Below are 22,693 nucleotides of genomic sequence, written 5' to 3'. Positions count from 1 at the left end.
TTGGCGTTTATGTCAGAACAGCTGTAAAATCAGCCACCCCTGTGCAAATCACCAATTTAGGCCTCAAATGTACATAATGCGCTCTCACTCCTGAGCCTTGTTGTGCGTACACAGAGCATTTAATGCCCACATATGGCGAATTTCCGTACTCAGGAGAAATTGCCTTACAAATTTTGGGGGTCTTTTTATCCTTTTACCGCTTGTGAAAATAAAAAGTATGGGGCAACACAAGCATGTTAGTGTAAAAAAAAAATAAATGTTACACAAACAGGTTGGTGTAGCCCCCAACTTTTCCTTTTCATAAGGGGTAAAAGGAGAAAAAGCACCCAAAAATTTGTAACAAAATTTCTCCTGAGTACGGAAATACCCCATATGTGGCCCTAAACTGTTGCCTTGAAATACGTCAGGGCCCCGAAGTGAGAGAGTACCATGCGCATTTGAGGACTAAATTAGGGATTGCATAGGGATTGTGGCGGGGTATTCTACGCCAGTGATTCCCAAACAGGGTGCCTCCAGCTGTTGCTAAACTCCAAGCATGCCTGGACAGTCATTGGCTGTCCGGAAATGCTGGGAGTTGTTGTTTTGCAACAGCTGGAGGCTCCATTTTGGAAACACTGGTGTACGATATGTAGTGTAGTGTTTTTAGGGTACATTCGCACTGTCGGGGGTTATGGTGAATTTCCCGCTAGCAGTTTGCGCTGGGTAATGGGTATTAACCTATCTGTGCACAAGTTGTATCATTACTTTCATATCCACATATATCCTGTGTGGTGACTGTTATTTTTGATTAGCTCCATAATTAGGCTATCTAATAGTTTTTATTGCTTATCATCCTGCATGAAAGTAATGATATAACTTGTGCACAAATAGGTTAATACCCATTAGAAGATATAATACTTACCTGATAATAATGTAAAAAAAAATGATCCAACCCTGCTTATAATTTTGTGTATGGCCAGGTATCCCATAATAATATACAAAGAGTTTGTTTACCTAGCTTGGGTCTATCCGCGCATAAGATTCTATCAGTTCGCGCAGGTTAGACTACGCAGGAGTGAAAATCCATCCATTAGTCCGCGCAGCCTATTCTACGCAGACGGGACTCCTGGACCAATAGGAGGAGAGGAAATGCCAGCGAATAGAAAGTCGCCGCATCATTGAATAAGTTGACCAATGAGCGCGTATGGAAATAGAGGACACGCGTGCAGGCGCTGTCAGCGCTAGTACGGCGTAAGAAAATTTCTCTATTAGTTTGCGCAGGATGTCAGGCGCAGAAGCGGAAGTCCTACGCAACAAAGCAAATAGAGCGGTCCTTTCTATAATTGACAGGATTGTCAACCTGTCAATCTAAATAACGGAATGAGAATGCATGCTGGGATACCTCTCACGTCATTATATTGAATGCAGAGGATTGGCTGATGTGAGCATCAATCTCGTATCCACCAATGTACATTTAGAATAAAACATCATGACGATATTCGGAGTGGTGACGTCATATAGGGTAGGTTATAAAACCCCATGCTCGGCTCCTGCACACGCCATTTGCTCGGCTCCTGCACACGCCAATACAGAGAGACCACATGTTGGGTTTTTAACAGTATGCACAGTAATAAAATTTATGTTTTACGTTTAAAATTTATTTAGTGGATAGTAAATTTAGGGTACTAGTGACCACTGATGTGGTCAATTGTAAATAAAGTGCATAACAAATTACCCTCCATCCATAGGTCCTTTTGTGATAATAGGTAACAGAACCTAACTGAAGGTTTTCCAACCAATGTGCCTCCAGCTGTTGCAAAACTACAACTCCCAGCATGCACGGTCTGTCAGTACATGCTGGGAGATGTAGTTATGCAACAACTGGAGGTACGCAACTACAACTCCCAGCATGCCAAGACATGCATACAGTTTAGAGACCACTGCACTGTGATCTCTGTGGCCCTCCGGATGTTGCACAACTACAAATCCCAGCATGCCTAGACAGCTGTGTGGGCATGCTAGGAGTTGTAGTTTTGCAAGATCTAGAGGGCCATAGTTTAACGATCACTGCAAAGTGATCTCCAAACTGCAGCCCTCCAGCTGTTGCAAAACTATAAATCCCAGCATGCCCATACAGCTGTCTGGGCATGCTGGGTGCTGTAATTTTGCAACATCTGAAGGGCTACAGTTTAGAGACCATTGTATAGTGGTCTCACACTGTAGCCCACCAGATGTTGCTAGGCAACTCACCGGCTTCCGTAGGATCCAGCGAGCCGCATAGCCGTCCTCTTCTGCCACCTGCTGCCACCACTGATCACTCACAGAAATTCTGCTTACTAAAATGTATTATGCTAGCGAATGGATTTTCCGTTCACCAACTCACACTTCGGATTTTTGAAGCGGAATTTGTGAACAGAAAATTTGCTTTCAAATTTCCGTCTGAAGAATGGGCTTGCTTATTCTTCTGGCGGAAATACTTGTGGAACACATTTCAGTCTATTGGGGACTGCAATGTCTGCGCGGTCCTAGCACCAACTGAATCATAGCACCCTTTACGCACTCGGAATCTGTAGACAGAAATTTTCCGTCTGGATATTCCGTAGTCTGAACCTAGCCTAACTGTTTCTCACCTTGAGATCAAGATACTCTTCCAATGCACAGCCTGAATCACTGTCAGAAGAGGAGACAGTAGTTGCTGGTGATGTAGCACTCTGGTCTGGATTTTCTGGTGCCATTTGGGTAGACAAGGATGCTTATACCCAGAAAGGGACAACATCCACAAACCTGTGAAGCAAGAACATATTGATATTACAAGACAAACCTTCCATTCAGTGATCAGGCACAAATGCCCCAAGCTTCTAAGTATTCTAATCTGAAACATCATCCTATCTGCATTAGTAAGCACAGGTACTCATTGCTTCCTAGTCCTCCACATGATCAGTAGGCTGAAAGTTACATCAAATAGCAATTCGTTATTAGCATTTAAAGCAAAATCTCAATTGTATATGGTGTATGGCAATTTCAGCAGTCAGTATCATGAAAAAAAAATGATCCCCTTATCCCCCTGCGATCTTCTGTTTAGAGCCCCGACTCTCCTTCACAGCGGCCCCGTCCAAAGCGGCGCCTCTATATAGTTCTATGGGAGAGCCGAAGATTGCCGAATGGCTCTCCCATAGAGCTATATAAAGGGGACGTGGCGACCCTCGCTTCGTGTGGGGGTCGTGACACGCTGCTGTGAAGGAGAGCCTGGGCTATAAACAGGAGATCGCGGGGGGCCCCACTGCTCGGACCTATGTTTTTTTTTCATGATACTTGTCCTTTAAGTACTTAATTTGGTCACATGACCACCTTTAATTAAATATATAATAAATATATTTTAAATATTAGATTTTAGTTGGGAGAGAGTTGATAGCCCCCCTACACATTAGTGTATGTTCACATCTGCTTTGGCCGCTCCATTCAGGGCCTCCATTGCGGTATTTTTTTGTTTGGTTGTTTTCCAGCAAAATGACATAGGTTACTGGATAATGTACAGCATATCCGATGCCCCTATTAAGTAGACTTCTTGAACACTAAATAGTAAACAAAAAAGAAAAGAAAAGTGCCTAAAACCTGAATATTTATAAAATTTAAAAACCACCATATAGAAAGTGATTACCAATACAAGCTTTTAAACTTATTTTTGTATTGGAGATTAAGTGAGATAGAAATTAATTATGGTTTTAGGCACTTCTTTTCATTTGGTTTTTGTTTTGAAAGGTTCCATTGGTGTCAGCCAGCTCTGTTTACCAGCCCTGAAAAGAGTCTGCAGTGAAGGGCCCCATAAGGAGCTGCCAAAGATGTGGATCTGGCCTTAGACCATTGTCCAGTCCCACTGGGCAGCGAAAGAAAACTTATCCCCTATCCACAGGATATCGGGATAAGTAGCTAGTGGCATGAGGTCCAACCACTGGGACCAGGGGCATCACTAGACTTTTGGGGACTGTGCCCTGGATAGAATGTTCAGTGCCCCGAATCTCCTGCTTGGAGTAGGAAGAGATTTACACAGTTCAGCTTTAGGCAGGGCCCAACACCTATAGACTGTGCTGTCCCAGGCTCTACCCTAACCCCCCAGGCTGTTTATTGTCCTTAATAGCTGCAGGATTTTTCCCTGAAGCCTGGTAGTACAGGGGTTTTCTTGGAAGACATCAGTGAGATCCCCATAATCTGCACGATCTCTATGCTCTTCCCCTCCCCCACTGCCTCACTGAACTAAGGAGAGAGAAGATGCCAATACTACAGAGAAGCTACAGGGAATAGGTAAGTATAGGCTAAGGGGGGACCTGAGTAACATGTCCACTGTATATAGCTGTGCGTGTGTGTGTTTGTATAATATATATATATATATATATATATATATCCTGCAGCACACCATGGATGGTGAAAAAAGCAACGTGGTTTATTCACCAAGTGTCTTGCAACGTTTCAGCTGCCCAATTGCAACTTTTCTCAAGATTGAGAAAGGTTGCAATTGGGCAGCCAAAACGCGCAAGACACTGGGTGAATAAACCACATTGCTTTTTCACCGTCCATGGTGTGCTGCTGGGTTCTTTATATTTGGATGTCATTTGGGGTCTGCTCCTGCCTGCACCCAGCATTTATTTGCAGTTTAAGGTTGTGCTGCTTTTTCTTTTTTCTTCGTGGTGTGTGTGTGTGTATGTATGTATGTATGTGTGTGTGTATATATATATATATATATATATATATATTACTGTGAGTGTGTTACTGTGTGTAGGCATATAGGGGGAAATTTATCAAAACTTGTGCAGAGAAAAAGTTGACCAGACTTCCATAGCAACCAATCAGATGGCTTCTTTCATTTTTCAGAGGCCTTTTTAACCTGTTAAGGACCCAGGCTATTTGTGGCGATCGCCGACATGGGGGGGTCTAATGACCCCCCTGGGCATTTGCGCGGGTCGCCTGCTGATCGCCCGGCGCGTGGCGGGGACCGAAATTCCCACGGACGTACAGGTACGTCTTAGGTCCTTAAGTACCAGGGTACTTCCTGACACCCTGGTACTTAAGGACCCAAGACGTACCTGTACGTCCGTGGGAATTTCGGTCCCCGCCACGCGCCGGGCGATCAGCAGGCGACCCGCGCAAATGCCCAGGGGGGTCATTAGAAACCCCCCCCCCCCCCCCATGTCGGCGATCGCCACAAATAGCCGGTGAATTCACACCAACAATTTTCGCCGATTCCGGGTCATACGGGTCTATGGTGACCCGAAAAATAAAGGGTATCAGGGTTGTCCAAGACACCCACGATCCCCCAGAAGGGATAGGAGCGAGGTGACAGGGGTGCCACCCCTCTATCCCGGCTATTGGTCGTATAGACATGACGACCAATAGCAGATCGGTGGCGGGGGGGTTAACTTTCGGTTTCCCCGTTCTGCCCACCCACAATAGGCGGGGCAGAACAGTCGAAACCGACAGGGACCGACGCCGAAGTCCACTTACCCATTGGCAGAGGCTGCGGGCAGCGATGTCGTGCAGCTGGCTCCCTGGATCCTACGGAAGGCGGTGAGTTGCCTAGCAACATCTGGAGGGCTACAGTTTGAGTCCACTATACAGTGGTCTCTAAACTGTAGCCCTCCAGATGTTGCAAAACTACAACTCCCAGCATGCCCAGACAGCTGTTTGGGCATACTGGGATTTGTAGTTTTGCAACAGCTGGAGGTCTACAGTTTAGAGACCACTGCACAGTGATCTCTAAACTGTGGCCCTCCAGATGTTGAAAAACTACAACTCCCAGCATGCCCACACAGCAGTTTGCTGTCTGGGCATGCTGGGATTTGTAGTTTTGCTAACCATGAAGGAGAGGACGGCACACATCAGATAGGCGGTGAAACAATTATCCTTTATTCGGAGCGAAGTGTCACAACGTGCAGGTTAAAAGCTCGTTCGCCAGCAGGAGGTTAGAGCCATTTCACACCTACACGGCGTTTCATCAGACCACTCCTACCTCACCTGTCAGGGCGGATATATCCTCACAAGCCCATGACGTAGGTGAGGTGAGGCGTTTACAAAGACAGTGATTAAAAACAAGTTAAAAACACATAATCTTAATAGTAAACTATTATTGCTACATGTAACTGATACAAGGAGTAGTAAGATCATAAAATGTATACAAAAGAGTACGTTTAGATGAATAAACTTAAATCTAACCTGTCATTCATGCCTAGTTCCCCTTCCGCATTGGTACGGAGGATCCACCTAGCCACCCGCTGCAGTAGATATTTTCTTCTTTCTATCCCTTCAACTGCTCTTACTCGTTCTATGCCGAAAAAACTCAGGCATTTTGGGTCACCATTATGTGTATCCCAAACATGATTAATTAGACGAGGGGAGCCTTTTTGGGTTGTTTTACCGCCTATCTGATGTGTGCCATCCTCTCCTTCATGGTTATCTTGATTGCACTGCTGCACGTTCCTGGGACTGAGCACCACGCCGGCGGGATCCACGCTGCTTACAGGTCCGTACTTGGCTTTATCCACATCTCCTCTACTGCTGAATAACGATTGATTATTGGAGCTTGGCGACACTTGTGCCGATTGCTTTTTCTGTGTTCGTGGATTTGTAGTTTTGCAACATCCGGATGGCCACAGTTTGGAATCACTGTGCAGTGGTCTCTAAACTGTAGCCCTCCAGATGTTGCAAAACTGCAAACCCCAGCATGCACAAACAGCAAACAGCTGTCTCGGCATGCTGGGAGTTGTAGTTGTGTACCTCCAGCTGTTGCATAACTATGTCTCCCAGCATGCCCTTCGGTGATCAGTACATGCTGGGAGTTGTAGTTTTGCAACAGTTGGAGGTACACCGGTTAGAAAATACTGAGTTACGTAACAGAACCTAACTGAAGGTTTTCCAACCAGTGTGCCTCCAGCTGTTGCAAAAGTACAACTCCCAGCATGCACGGTCTGTCAGTACATGCTGGGAGTTGTAGTTTTGAAACAGCTGGAGGTTTGCCCCCCCATGTGAATGTACAGTAAGTTTCCTGCTTTAAGTTTGAGCTGCGGCAAATTTTTCGCCTCAGCGCAAACTCCTAGCGGGAAACTCACTGTAAACCTCCGCCAGTGCGATTGTACCCTAAAAACACTACATATACCCCCTTACACTGTCCCTCCAATAAAAATGAAAAACGTATTATATGGCAGTGTTTCCAAAACGGAGCCTCCAGCTGTTGCAAAACAACAACTCCCAGCATTTCCGGACAGCCACTGACTGTCCAGGCATACTGGGAGTTTAGCAACAGCTGGAGGCACCCTGTTTGGGAATCACTGGCGTAAAATACCCCTATGTCCACGCCTATGCAATCCCTAATTTAGTCCTCAAATGCGCATGGTGCTCTCTCACTTCGGAGCCCTGTTGCTTTTCAAGGAACAGTTTAGGATCACATATGGGGTATTTCCATACTCGGAAGAAATTGCGCAACAATTTTTTTTCTCCTTTTACCCCTTATGAAAAGGAAAAGTTGGGGGCTACACCAGCCTGTAAGTGTAAAAAAATAAAAAAAATTACACTAACATGCTGGTGTTGCCCCATACTTTTTATTTTCACAAGCATTAAAAGGGAAAAAAAAGCCCCCTAAAATCTGTAACGCAATTTCTCTTGAGTACGGAAATTCCCCCATACGTGGGCGTAAAATGCTCTGCTTATACACAACAAGGCTCAGGAGTGAGATTGCACTATGTACATTTGAGGCCAAAATTGGTGATTTGCACAGGGGTGGCTGATTTTACAGCGGTTCTGACATAAACGCAAAAAAAGAACTACCCGCATGTGACCCCATTTTGGAAACTACACCCCTCACGGAATGTAACAAGGGGTATAGTGAGCCTTAACAACCCACAGGTGTTTAATGAAAATTCTTCAAAGTTGGATGGGAAAATGAAAAAAAATAATAATAATTTTCCCTAAAATGCTGGTGTTACCCTAAATTTTTCATTTTCACAAGGGAAAATAGGAAAAAAGCCCCCCAAAATGTGTAACCCCATTTCTAGTAAGAACATACCCCATATGTGGATGTAAAGTGCTAAATTTGTCCAGAATTGAAGGTCACGTGTGTTTACAAAGCCTCCATAGTTCCAGAACCATGAACCCCTCCACATGTAACTCCATTTTTGAAACTACACCCCTCACGTAATGTAATAAGGGGTACAGTGAGCATTTACGCCCCCACAGGTGTCTGAAAGATTTTTGGAAAGTGAAAAATGTAATTTTCCATTTGAACAGCCCACTGTTCCAAAGATCTGTCAAACGCCAGTGGGGTGTAAATACTCAATGCACCTCTTCTTAAATTCTGCTCTGGCAGCACAGGGGACTTTGTAAACGCACATGGCCCCTGACTTCCATTCCAAACAAGTCGTCAAACACCTGTGACTGGACCCCTTGTTATGTGCCTTGAGGGATGCAGTTTCCAAAATAGTATGCCGTGTGTTTTTTTTTTTTGCTGTTCTGGCACCATAGGGGCTTCTTAAATGTGACGTGCACCCCAAAAACCATTTCAGCAAAATTTGCTTTTCAAAAGCCAAATGTGACTCCTTCTCTTCTGAGCATTGTAGTTCACCAGCAGAGCACTTGACGTCCACACATGGGGTATTTCCATGCTCAGAAGAGATGGGCTTACAAATTTTGGGGGGCATTTTCTCCTATTATCCCTTGTAAAAATTTTAAATGTGAGGGAAAACCAGCATTTTAGTGGCAAAAAAAATAATTTACACATCCAACTTTAACAAAAAGTCGTCAAACACCTGTGGGGTGTTAAGGCTCACTGGACCCCTTGTTACATGCCTTGAGGGGTGTAGTTTCCAAAATAGTATGCCATGTGTTGTTGTTTTTTTTTTTGCTGTTCTGGTACCATAGGGGCTTCCTAAATGTGACATGCCCCCCAAAAACAATTTCAGAAAATCTCACTCTCCAAAATCCTACTGTCGCTCCATCTACTGCGCCCGCCAAACACTTGACATACACATATGAGGTATTTTCTTACTCGAGAGAAATTGGGTTACACATTTTAGGAAGATTTCTCTCCTTTTGCCCCTTGTAAAAAAAAAACTTGGTCTACAAGAACATGCCAGTTAAAAATTTTTGGGAATTTTCTCCTTCAATTTGCTTCTATTCCTGTGAAACACCTAAAGGGTTAAAAAACCTTTTGAATGTAATTTTTAATACTTTGAGGGGTGCAGTTTTTATAATGGGGTCATTTATGGGGTATTTCTAATATGAAGACCCTTCAAATCCACTTCAAATCAGAACTGGTCCCTGAAAAATGTAGATTTTGGAAATTTTGAGAAAAATTGGAAAATTGCTGCTATACTTTGAAGCCCTCTGATGTCTTCCAAAAGTAATAACATGTAAAATTTATGATGGAAACATAAAGTAGACATATTGTATATGTGAATCAATATATCATTTATTTGGAATATTCATTTTCCTTATAAGCAGAGAGCTTCAAAGTAAAAAAAAATATGCAAAATTTTCTATTTTTTCATCAAATTTTGGAATTGTTCACCAAGAAATGATGCAAGTATCGACAAAATTTTACCACTAACATAAAGTAGAATATGTCACGAAAAAACTATCTCGGAATCAGAATTAAAGGTAAAAGTATCCCAGAGTTATTAATGTTTAAAGTGACAGTGGTCAGATGTGCAAAAAATGGCCGGGTCCTACTGTGAAAATTGGCTGGCTCCTTAAGGGGTTAAATTATTTAAAGAGTAGCTCCCACCATCTTTAAAAAAAAAAATTCTGTCCTTACCTATTGCTAATCTATCCCTAACCCCCTCCCTGCCTTTTAAAAATGTTTTTCTACCTTAGAAATGTCTTTTCTTCTGCTGCCGGCTGTAGCTCTGCCAGGAGACGACTTCCCCAGCAGGCGCGATGTCACTGATGCCTGCCGGGCGCTGACTTCCGCCCTCACGCCATCTATGCTGCGCTCCTGTCGGCATAGATGAGTGGCCAATGGCAGGCAGTCGTGACGTCAAGTCAGGCTGCAGCCGGCCACTAGGAGGGAGACCCCTAGTGGCCGGTTTTCAACTGTAAAATTTTAAACAAAAAATAAATAATTGATATATATTAGAGATATGTTGTATTACATAAATAAGTGCTACAACATATAAAAAAAAAAAAAAAGTTGGTGCCAGTGCCCATTTAACTAATTTAATGTACCAAATCTAATTTCTTTCTAATGTACAATTCTGCCTTTTTGCTGTTGAACTGTTTTTCTTTAATATCTCCACCTGCCCGAAGCTGTTAGAATTGTGTAAAATTGTGTTAAAAAAAAAGGGTTTGTATTTTTAAGTCATTTCAAGTCTGCATTTCTCTTTTTATGTTCTGTAAATAGCACAGCGTGGTTAAATTATTTAACCCTTTGACAATTAAAAATTGCTATGTCTGGTTACTTTAGATTGTGGTGTCTTGTTAAAATAGAAAATTAGCAGTATGATTTTTGGCTTGTGCAACACCATTATTTGTCCTCAGGTCAAAATTGGCTAAATAACTCTCTCCTAGCTTAGTGTAATGTTTCATAAGACAAACTGCTTTTGGAGGCTTCCAGTGCATTCTAAGGTAATGAAAAAAAGATGCAATATTTATCAAGTCCATGCGCCCTTTTGGTAAATAAGGTGCATTGCAGTCAAAAATAACGCAAAAAAAAAAGACATAAAAAAATGCTTCTCACAGACAACATTGATAAATCCCACTGGGATTGCATGGGCAACTGTACAGCCCTGTAACCCACAGCCAGTTTTTCCAAAAGCATCTATTTGAAAAAGGCGCAAAAAAATTGCACAAGATCAAAACATTTGCACAAATTTTGCCTTTTTCCAGCCACAAAATGATGGTAAAAGCTTGATAAATCTCTCCAATTGGGCCAGATTTACTATTCTCACCCTGATAACTTAGGGGGAGATTTATCAAAGCAGCAAAAAAGGTGAAAATCCAGCTCCCAGAAAAAAGACTAAAATCTTCAAACTTTAATGAGCTAGATTAAAAACAAAAGCAACATGTCACAGAGTGATAAACACCGACGAGTTTCAGGCTCAAAAGTAGCCCTTAATCATGGCAAGGATACCAGGCAAATGTAACATTTATATACTCATGGATGCATGGGAAAAAGAAATCAGCACTCACATGTCAAACAAAGGGAGGAGCCTCCCTTTGTTACACAATTCATTCAATTTGGGTTTAAATCCAAGTTGATAAGTGATATGTCAATTATTCTGAGTGAAAAATGTGTTTGGTAGCCAGGATGCAGATCAGTCACATTAAATTAGGCTAATCCATGTCTAACACTGAAGCAAAAGGCAGAGAAATATGTGGCAAAAATCTGCAGGCATGCAATAAATTTCTATTGTGCTTTTTATTGAATATTTTTTTAGAACTTAAAACATGTGCTTCTAGGCACACAACATATTTTTTAAACTTTTTTCTAATTGCACTTTTTAAACACTTTCCATTACATATAAACTTATTTCTATTACACATATTTGAGCACAATACAAGGTTTGTTCAAATGCAATAAAATACACATTATATATAGACTAAAGTCTAAATTACTAATCTGTCATTCGTTTACTTTGATCTTAAATACCACACCTCCTATTACAGAATTAGCTCTCTGTATGACAGCATACAGTCCTATACACCTCTTCCCATTCACCCACTCTCCCTGCTGGGTGTCTTTTCAAATGCTCTGCTGACAGCGCACACTCCCTTCCTGACTCAGGATGCCTCACAAATCCTGTCTTGCTGATATCCTAGGGTAGACAAACAATTCCAGACAAAACCTGGACTGTATATCAGAAATGTACACACACATTACACAGCCAATGTAGACACTTCTCTCACTATTGGTTTAGGGCACTTCAGGCACACCTATAGTTAACAGGTGCATAATATCAAGAATACAGCCATGGAATTTGTTCTGAAAAGCTTAGTTTATATCACTCTACAATGAGCTATGGAACAGTCAAAACACATCCCCCTATAGAGTTATGCAGTGCCACCTGCAAAGTTTCATGAAATAGAAATAATGGTATACCATGGTGCTAGACAGTCAGTATGCTGCGACACACATTGATAAAGGAACCAGCCATTACTAGTAGCCTCAACCAGTAACAGCCTTTGTCAGTGCTTTTCCCTCCCTGAATAACCTTTTTGTTTAGTTTTTTTCTGCTTTGTATGCTATGTAGGTTCATATACTGAACACTGTGAAAATCCAACACATAAACAGCAAATACTGATGCTTTGGGCCATTATTGATTTAACCCCTTAAGGACTGAGCATTTTTCCGGTTTCATTTTCGTTTTTTCCTCCTTACATTTTAAAAATCATAACCCTTTCAATATTGCCCCTAAAAATCCATATGATGGCTTATTTTTTGCGCCACCAATTCTACTTTGTAATGATATCAATCATGTTACCCAAAAATCTACAGCCAAACCCCCCCCAAAAAAATCATTGTGCGACAAAATTGAAGAAAAAACTCAATTTTGTAACTTTTGGGGGCTTCCGTTTCTACGCAGAAAATTTTTCAGTAAAAATGACACACTCTCTTTATTCTGTAGGTCCATATGATTAAAATAATACACTACTTATATAGGTTTGATTTTGTTGTATTTCTGGAAAAAATCATAACTACATGCACAAAAATTTATACGTTTAAAATTCTCATCTTCTAACCCATATAACTTTTTTTTATTTTTCTGCATAGGGGATGTATGAGGGCTCATTTGTGCCTTTTATTCATTTTTTTATGGTATAAAAGTGACCAAAAATACACTATTTTGGACAATACCACATGTTTATTTACACTGTTATTTTTTTTTTTTATGGAAAAAGGGGGGTGATTCAAACTTTTATTAGGGGAGGGGTTAAATCATCTTTATTAACTTTTTTTTCCCCCTTCCTCCCCTTTTTTTTGCAATGTCATAGGGGACTATAACATGCATTACACTGATCTCTTACACTGATCAATGCCATGCCATAGCATAGATCAGTGTTATCATCGCTTGACTGCTTCAGCTTGGATCTCCGGCAAGGAGAAGTCATTCAACGATCAGATGCCAAGGAAGCAGGTAAGGGACCCTCCTCGTGCGTCCTAGCTGATCGGGACTCCGCAATTTCATCAGCCCGACTGAACTGCTGGGAGTGCTTTTTTGTAATTTTAGACGCGAAATGGTCAATAGCGATCGGTGAAGTCCACTATTATCCACGGGTCCCGACCGGTGTTAGAGGTCGGGCCCGTTATAGAAAGGGAGCGGGCATAGGGAGTACAGGTACGCCCTGTGTCCTTAAGAGGTTAAAGGGTTTCTGTAACAAAGTGTCTCTCTCTTGCCCTATTCTGTATTAAAGTGTACCTGTCGCCAACAAAAACTTTTGATATAATGTAGATAATTCTATTAGGTACAGAAACAGGGGAAGAAAAAAGAGATCAGCTCACCACAGTTCTATTCATATGTGGACACCGCAGCATGGGTGCTGGAAGCACGCATGAAGGAGCCGCCTCTCCTCGTGGTAATGGAAGGTAGAAAGAAAAGGTTGAATCCAGCTCCCAGGAAAAATGTAGTAAAACTTAATGTTTAATTAGAACATGTTAAAAACTGGTAGCCACCGAGGTGGCAAGTGACATGTCACTCCTAAAAACGAGTGAAACGCTGACGCGTTTCGAGCTAGTGCTCTTAATCATGGCACTGGTATGTCACACGGAGGTTTAAATAACTACTGAAGCATATTCCAAACCCTCTGTGAGCAAAAAACCTCCCCGACTTCCAAAGAGTAAATGACGGGCTTTGACCGGGAAAGCACAACAATGCTCAGGAGTGAGTGCGCACTATGTACATTTGAGGCCTAAATTGGTGATTTGCACAGGGGTGGCTGATTTAACAGCGGTTCTGACATAAACGCAAAAATAAATACCCACGTGTGACACTATTTTGGAAACAACACCCTTCACGGAACGTAACAAGGGGTATAGTGAGCCTTAACACCCCACAGGTGTTTGACGAATTTTCATTAAAGTACGATGGGAAAATGAAGAAAAAAAATTTCTAAATTCCCTAAAATGCTGGTGCTACTCTAAATTTTTAAAGATCGGGAAAAAAAGCCCCCCACAATTTGTAACTCCATTTCTTCTGAGTGAGAACAAACCCCCTATGTGGATGTAAAGTGCTCTGCGGGTGCACTTCAATGCTCAGAAGAGAAGGCGCATCATTGGGATTTTAGAGAGAAAATTTGTCCGGAATTGAAAGCCATGTGTGTTTACAAAGCCCCCATAGTGCCAGAACAATGCCCCCCCCCCCCCACATGTGACCCCAGTGAGGTGTAAATGCTCACCGCACCCCTTATTACATTCTGTGAGGGATGTAGTTTCCAAAATGGGGTCACAGGAGAGGAGGGGGGCGTGGCTCCGTGGATGATGGCCACTCTGTGCTAGAGCTCCGACACCACTAGGCCCTCTGCCACCCTTTTTTAATCTATTGACCTCCGCTTGCTCTATGGGGAAGCCCTCCCGCAAGTCACTAAGAGACCTTGGACCTGTTGCTGCCTTGGACCTGTTGTCGGCATCGGGCAGCATTAAGAATTACCTGCAGCCTGCTCCTGCACCCGGTCCTCCTGGCCTGCCTGCCATCTTGGGTCCTGCTGCTGGGCTCCGCTCCCGTGTTGAGCCCCCTGAAGATCACCAGGAGTCCCTCACTGCCGCCTCACTGCTGCCGGATCCTCCTGTGTCCTCCAGAGTCCCCAGCGCCTGCTTCCTTGGAGCTCCAGTGACTTCCAGGAACTAGAAGTGGAGCAGCCACCGCAGAAGGTGTCCCAGGAGGGCCCGGCGTATGCCCTGGAGGCCGTACAGGACCGCACTCTATGCAAGGTACGGGACGGAGTCCCTCAGGCGCCACAGCCCTCCACTACTGCAGCCCTCACTGGAGCTTCCTCTGGCCCTCCTCTCATACCTCTAGCACCTCTGTGCCTCCCTCATAGAGGACCTGCGGCCACTCTGCACTGCTCCTGTGCCGCCGCTGTACAGGGGACTCTCTCCTTACCCCCCTCCACACTGGGACTGCCAGTATCCCCTGTGGCCCTGGACTCCCTCATCTCTCCTCAGAGCCTGCTGCCTGCCCCACAGGTCTGGTCCTCTCAACCCCATCCTCCCCTGTCCCTGGACCGTCCTGGGCCTCTCCACTTGTCTGTGTGCTCCCTGCTCCTGGACCCAAGCCTCCCAAGAGTTTGCCCTCTGCCCTGCAGCCTGTGGGCTCCTCTGGCCCTGTACCCTTAAAGGCACCTATGATGACAGCGTCTGGCTTCGGGTCCCCCCCAGGGGTGCCTAGGAGTGCTCTGGGCTCCCAGCCCCCACATCACCGCCCTTCGACTTCAGCTAGCTTTTATCCCAAATTCCTTCCAAAGAGGACTTTCGCTCCTTAAGTGCTGAAGTTAAGGACGCCTGCCATACTGAAATTGCCTTCATCCGCCAAGACTTGCAGCATGTTTCTGACAGGGTTGAGAACTTGGTAGAAGCCCACGATTCTACCAGGGCTTACATTGCCCAGCTCCAATCTACAATAGCCTCACAATCAGAGTTCCTCACCGATATGCACAACCATGTTTTACAGGGGACTCTCTCCTTACCCCCCTCCACCCCAGTGTTCTAAAGGAATTAAGTAGTGTAATAGAATGACCTCTATTTTTAATATTCATGGACTCTATAGTAACAGAAATTGAACGGATCCCTCCAGGGAGCAAACCAGGATAGAGGCAGCGCACAGGACTTCAAAGGTAAAATGGTTTATTTACCCGGCATGCAACGCGTTTCGCTGGATAACCAGCTTCATCAGGCATGTTGAGGGTGGAGATACATAGGGTATTTATACACAACAGTTAACCCGCACATTGCTGGAGTAAAAGCAATGGGCGGGGGCCCATAAAACACACATTTGAAAAATAGTAAAATACAAAAAAATATACATAAAAATAAATAAATAACAAAATTATATATATCAACAGGCCCAACTAGAGAAATTGGACATGTAAATACATAAGATATAAATTAAAATGTCAATAAATTTGCAATATATTTATAATATGTTATAATAATCGAAGGCAAGTCAAGTTACACAGCGTTCTCAATCATCTCATTTAAACCACCAGGGAAAAGGGAACCAAGTGAAAAAATCCAGAATGATTCTCTATTAATTAGTCTTTGGAAACGATTTTTTATAATAGATGGTATGACTTCAATGATTTTTAATTTAAGACAGTCAAAATTACCGGAGTGTATTTGACATATATGTCGTGAGACACTGTGCAGCATGAATTGTCTTCCCACATTAGAACGATGTTTATTCATGCGGGACCGCACTGTCTGAACAGTGCGGCCCACATACTGCAAACCGCAAATACAAGATAAAAGGTAAACCGCATAGCTGCTTTCGCAATCATGCGTTCCCTTAATCCGAAATACATTTTTCGAAATATTACAAATAAAATTATCACCTTTTTCTATCATGATGCAGCATTTACATCTCATTTTACCACAGGGGATGGTACCATTATCCTGTCCTACACGATTAGATATAACAAAACGATTATTCTTAAGACCGTCACTGGGGGCCACCAAATTACGTAGATTTTGTGATCTGCGAAATGTGACACCTGGGTGGTCGGGTAGTATATCTTTAAGTATCGGATCACCTTTTAATATATACCAATATTTATTAAATATTGTTTTTATCTTGGGTGCTGCGCAATTAAAGTTGGTAACGAAATTGTGACTATAATTCTTATTCGATTTTTTATTATTTTTGCAATCAATTTGGCATTTATCGATTGTGAGATTTATAATTTCTTTCTTAATATCATTCGCATTAGTTTTATCAATTATCAAATCCTCTTGTCGTTGTCCCTTAGCCTGATTAAAAGCTTTATTTAGAATCGATTTTGGATAGTTTTTTTCTCTAAAACGATTCTGTAGAATACGTGATTGTTCCAAAAAGTCAGAATTAGATGTACAATTTTTTCTGATACGTAAATATTGCCCATAGGGCACATTACGGATCCACTGGGGATAATGGGAACTATTAAAATCCAATAGACTATTTATATCTACTGGTTTAAAAAATGTTTTTGTTTTTATACGGCCGTCCGAATCCTTTCTGAGTTGAAGATCAAGAAAGTCAATAGAGGAAGAAGAGCAGTGAATGGTGAATTTTAAACCCCAGGTGTTGGAATTAAGAGTGTCAACAAAATCATGTGCTTGAGAGGAAGAGCCTGTCCAAATAATGAACAGGTCGTCAATATATCGCCTATAAAAGGCGACATACCGATTAAAAACAGGGGACTGTGTGATATGTGAGGACTCGAAACGCCCCATCACTCGAGTCCTCACATATCACACAGTCCCCTGTTTTTAATCGGTATGTCGCCTTTTATAGGCGATATATTGACGACCTGTTCATTATTTGGACAGGCTCTTCCTCTCAAGCACATGATTTTGTTGACACTCTTAATTCCAACACCTGGGGTTTAAAATTCACCATTCACTGCTCTTCTTCCTCTATTGACTTTCTTGATCTTCAACTCAGAAAGGATTCGGACGGCCGTATAAAAACAAAAACATTTTTTAAACCAGTAGATATAAATAGTCTATTGGATTTTAATAGTTCCCATTATCCCCAGTGGATCCGTAATGTGCCCTATGGGCAATATTTACGTATCAGAAAAAATTGTACATCTAATTCTGACTTTTTGGAACAATCACGTATTCTACAGAATCGTTTTAGAGAAAAAAACTATCCAAAATCGATTCTAAATAAAGCTTTTAATCAGGCTAAGGGACAACGACAAGAGGATTTGATAATTGATAAAACTAATGCGAATGATATTAAGAAAGAAATTATAAATCTCACAATCGATAAATGCCAAATTGATTGCAAAAATAATAAAAAATCGAATAAGAATTATAGTCACAATTTCGTTACCAACTTTAATTGCGCAGCACCCAAGATAAAAACAATATTTAATAAATATTGGTATATATTAAAAGGTGATCCGATACTTAAAGATATACTACCCGACCACCCAGGTGTCACATTTCGCAGATCACAAAATCTACGTAATTTGGTGGCCCCCAGTGACGGTCTTAAGAATAATCGTTTTGTTATATCTAATCGTGTAGGACAGGATAATGGTACCATCCCCTGTGGTAAAATGAGATGTAAATGCTGCATCATGATAGAAAAAGGTGATAATTTTATTTGTAATATTTCGAAAAATGTATTTCGGATTAAGGGAACGCATGATTGCGAAAGCAGCTATGCGGTTTACCTTTTATCTTGTATTTGCGGTTTGCAGTATGTGGGCCGCACTGTTCAGACAGTGCGGTCCCGCATGAATAAACATCGTTCTAATGTGGGAAGACAATTCATGCTGCACAGTGTCTCACGACATATATGTCAAATACACTCCGGTAATTTTGACTGTCTTAAATTAAAAATCATTGAAGTCATACCATCTATTATAAAAAATCGTTTCCAAAGACTAATTAATAGAGAATCATTCTGGATTTTTTCACTTGGTTCCCTTTTCCCTGGTGGTTTAAATGAGATGATTGAGAACGCTGTGTAACTTGACTTGCCTTCGATTATTATAACATATTATAAATATATTGCAAATTTATTGACATTTTAATTTATATCTTATGTATTTACATGTCCAATTTCTCTAGTTGGGCCTGTTGATATATATAATTTTGTTATTTATTTATTTTTATGTATATTTTTTTGTATTTTACTATTTTTCAAATGTGTGTTTTATGGGCCCCCGCCCATTGCTTTTACTCCAGCAATGTGCGGGTTAACTGTTGTGTATAAATACCCTATGTATCTCCACCCTCAACATGCCTGATGAAGCTGGTTATCCAGCGAAACGCGTTGCATGCCGGGTAAATAAACCATTTTACCTTTGAAGTCCTGTGCGCTGCCTCTATCCTGGTTTGCTCCCTGGAGGGATCCGTTCAATTTCTTCGCCTTTGTGCCCAGGAGCAGCTGCCGCTCTTCGCCCGTTGCAGGGTTATTTCACGCCTTCACCATAGTTGTACTTGGTCGTAGTACAACCAGACTTGGTGAGCAAGTTTTTCTTGTCTTTTATCTTTGCTTTTACATTACGTTATCACACTAGGAGCGCTCTCCTTGTCTGTCTATTTCTATAGTAACAGGGACTGTTCCCCAGGACTGGCGCATGGCAAATGTGGTGCCAATATTTAAAAAGGGGTCAAAAAGTGACCCCGGGAATTATAGACCTCTTAGTTTAACTTCTGTTGTATGTAAATTGTTTGAGGGTTTTCTAAGAGATGCTATTTTGGAATATCTTGATACAAATAAATGTATGACTCCATAATCAGCATGGCTTTATGAGGGATCGGTCCTGTCAAACTAACCTGATCAGCTTTTTTGAGGAGGTGAGCTCCAGACTGGACCATGGGCAATCGCTGGATGTCGTATATCTGGATTTTTCCAAAGCATTTTATACGGTTCCACCAGCAATGACAGGGGTTCTTTACTGTAAGAGCAGCGAGACTATGGATCTCTCTGCCAGAGGAGGTGCTCATGGGGAACTGGATGAATTCAAAAGGGGCTGGATGCATTTTTGATGATTAATAACATTGCTGGTTATGTATACTAGATTTATAGGGACAGAACATTGGTCCAGGGATTTATTCTGACTGCCATATTTGGAGTCAGGAAGGAATTTTTACCTCTAGTATGAGGTTTTTTTTGCCTTCCTCTGGATCAACTCAGTATTGACTCATTAGGAATATAGGTTGAACTTGATGGACTGGTCTTTTTTCAACCTTTAACTATGTAAACGGTTGGTGCATAAAATAAGTGGGTAAGTAACTGGCTCAGTGATAGGAAACAGAGGGTGGTTATTAATGATACTTATTCTGATTGGGTGACTGTAACTAGTGGAGTATCACAGGGGTCAGTATTGGGTCCTGTCCTATTTAATATATTCATTAATGACCTTGTAGAGGGGTTGAATAGTAAAGTAGCAATCTTTGCAGATGATACTTAACTCTGTAAAGCGTTAAACACAATAGAGGACAGGGCACTGTTACAAATGGATCTGGATAGGTTGGAGGCTTGGGCTGGGAAGTAATACAGAGATAGACTTCAACAGGGGTGCCGGCTTTAAGAGGTGCAGGTCACAGGACATTAAAGGTAGGTAAAAGCAAGGGTAGTTTATTCTCCCAGCATGCAACGCGTTTCACTGCATCTGCAGCTTCATCAGGCATAACAAGAGACACGTGGATGGTGAATGAATCAGGATGGTGAGAGGACACGTCAGGGGAAAGGTGGGAGGAATGAGGAAAGGGTGGGGAATGGAGGGGGGAGGAAAGGAAAGTAAAAAGACAGTCCTCTCAACCAGCTGACAAACTCAGCATTTACAATTATATATGAATTGTACAAACAGTATATAAAAACAATAATAAAAATGAAAAATTATGTATAAAAATATATAAAATTATACATATAAATAATCAATGAGAAAATAGAGAAGGGTCGTAAAATTTTTCGTCGACCATTCTCTATGGTCTCATTCAGACCATGCGGTATTAAAGTAGACAAAGTAAATATCCAATAGGATTCGCGGTTAATTAAATATTGGAAACTATTAGGTTTAGAGGGTGAAACAGATTCTAAAATAATTAAACGAAGAGATGATATGTCGCTTTTGTGAACATGAGTGAAGTGACGTGACACACTATGAAGTGTGAATTTGTTCTTAATATTGGATCTATGTTTAGACATGTATGGGGGATTTCTTACAGAAAGGCCCCTCAAATCCACTTCAAACTTTAAATTTTTTGGGACAATTTGGGAAATTGTTGCTATACTTTGAAGTCCTCTAATGTCTTCAAAAAGAAAAAACATGTTAACTTTATGATGCAGACATAAAGTAGACATATTGTATATGTGAATCAATATATAATTTATTTGGAATATCCATTTTCCTTACAAGTAGAGAGTTTTGAAGTTAGAAAAATGCAAAATTTTCCAAATTATCATGACATTTTGGAATTTTTCACAAAGTATTGAAGAAAATTTACCACGAAGATAAAGTAGAATAAGTCACGAAAAAAACTCTCGGAATCAGTATGATAAGTAAAAGCACCTCAGAGTTATAAATACATAAAGTGACATAGGTCACTATAGTCAAAATGGGTCAAAATGAGTCCTTAAGGGGTAAGAATGGACTATTGTATATTGGCTTCCCTGAGATGTTTGTGTTGCCAACGTGAATAATTAATAGTATTGTCCCTTTTTGAACTTTGTAACTGCTTGGAAAATTTCATAAAGAGAGATTAAACAAAAAAAAAAAAAGGCTGTATATTTTAAACCTGGAGTATAGACTGTTGGTGTACTATGAAAACTAGGTTCACATGAGCCTTGCTAACCATTAACAAGAATGAAGCAGGCAATTACATGAATCTTCAGCTGAACAACTTGTAATAGTGATAGATCTCTCTGAACCAATGACTGTTTCGGTCAAGCATAAATCCTCCTTTCTTACTAAGTGACAGTCTTCTATAGGTGGTTTCTTTTAATATCTAACTAGAACAAAACAAGAGGCAAGCTCTTGAGTGTTACAATATGCTACAATGCATCCAAATACTCTAAAACCACCAAAATAGACTGGAATGGAATTATATATGATAACTAAAGAATTCATTTTATTGAATTAAACACATTTTATAAAAAGGACATCTAATATGGAATAAAAAACACTGGTCTGATTAGTATACAATCCACTGCACAATATCAATAAACATAAGTGGTGCAAAATAATGCAAACAAGTAAAAAAATCACAATGGGTTAATAAAGTGCAAATGCAGAGCAAACAACACCACAAATAGTGCTATGTTACTAGTATTGGGGGCCACAGAAATTTTTTCAGAGGGTCTTTACTATAATACAGATATCATTATACAGATATTGAAAAAGAAACCTAGACGTCTTTAACCCCTTAATGACCACACGTATACTTAGTCCTGTGGCTGGCTCCCAATCTGTGAAGTGCACTCTGAAGCTGAGAGCGCTTCATATCTGCGGGGTCCTGGTTGCTATCAGCAACCAGGACCCGCGGCTAATACCGGACATCGCCGATCGGGCTGATGTCCGGTATTAACCCATTTTAGACTTAGATCGCGGCATCTAAAATGGGAGAATACACTGCCGGTTAGCTCACCGGAGCTGTTCGGGACTGCCACGGTGAAATCACAGCGCCTCGAACAGCTGAGAGGACAGCGGGAGGTGTCTTACCTTCTTCCCGGCTGTCTGATTGGGGTTTGATTGCTCCAAGCCTAAAATCCAGGCTTGAGCAATCATGCGCAGAAAACAATGATCAATGCATTCCTATGGCAATGCATTGAACAGTGCCTGCAATCAGTATATGCAATGTTACAGCCCCTAGAGGGGGCTATAATACTGCATAACATTTTTATTTTTTTTTTAAAGTGTGATATAGAGTAAAAATAAATAAATGTGATTTAAAGGGGTATTCCAGGATTTTTTTTATTTGACTATGCTACAGGGGCTGTAAAGATAATGTAGTTCACAATATAGTGTCTGTACCTGTGTGTGATGGTTTTCTCACAATTCTTTTGTGATTTTCACTCCAATA

General features: G+C 41.4%; 1 protein-coding gene across 8 annotated transcripts in view; it reads right to left on the bottom strand.

Moving 5' to 3' along the window:
• PRICKLE4 (prickle planar cell polarity protein 4) overlaps positions 1-22,693 on the bottom strand; it is a 108,694-nt gene that overhangs the window by 40,359 nt on the left and 45,642 nt on the right. For 4 of the 8 annotated variants that reach the window (XM_056557766.1, XM_056557765.1, XM_056557758.1 and 1 more), the window contains exon 2: positions 2,610-2,763. In XM_056557766.1, coding sequence (XP_056413741.1) covers positions 2,610-2,714 — 105 coding nt within the window. In that variant the 5' untranslated portion in view covers positions 2,715-2,763. Of the gene's footprint in view, positions 1-2,609; positions 2,764-6,183; positions 6,203-6,385; positions 6,526-9,829; positions 10,054-22,693 lie in introns of those variants that run through there. The other 4 variants (XM_056557760.1, XM_056557763.1, XM_056557762.1 and 1 more) reach the window with 4 other exon arrangements.

Source organism: Hyla sarda, chromosome 2 (genome assembly GCF_029499605.1).
Source record: "Hyla sarda isolate aHylSar1 chromosome 2, aHylSar1.hap1, whole genome shotgun sequence".
Lineage (NCBI taxonomy): Eukaryota > Metazoa > Chordata > Amphibia > Anura > Hylidae > Hyla > Hyla sarda.
The sequence above is the reverse complement of the archived record's forward strand: the minus strand, read 5'-3'. Positions and strand labels throughout refer to the sequence as shown.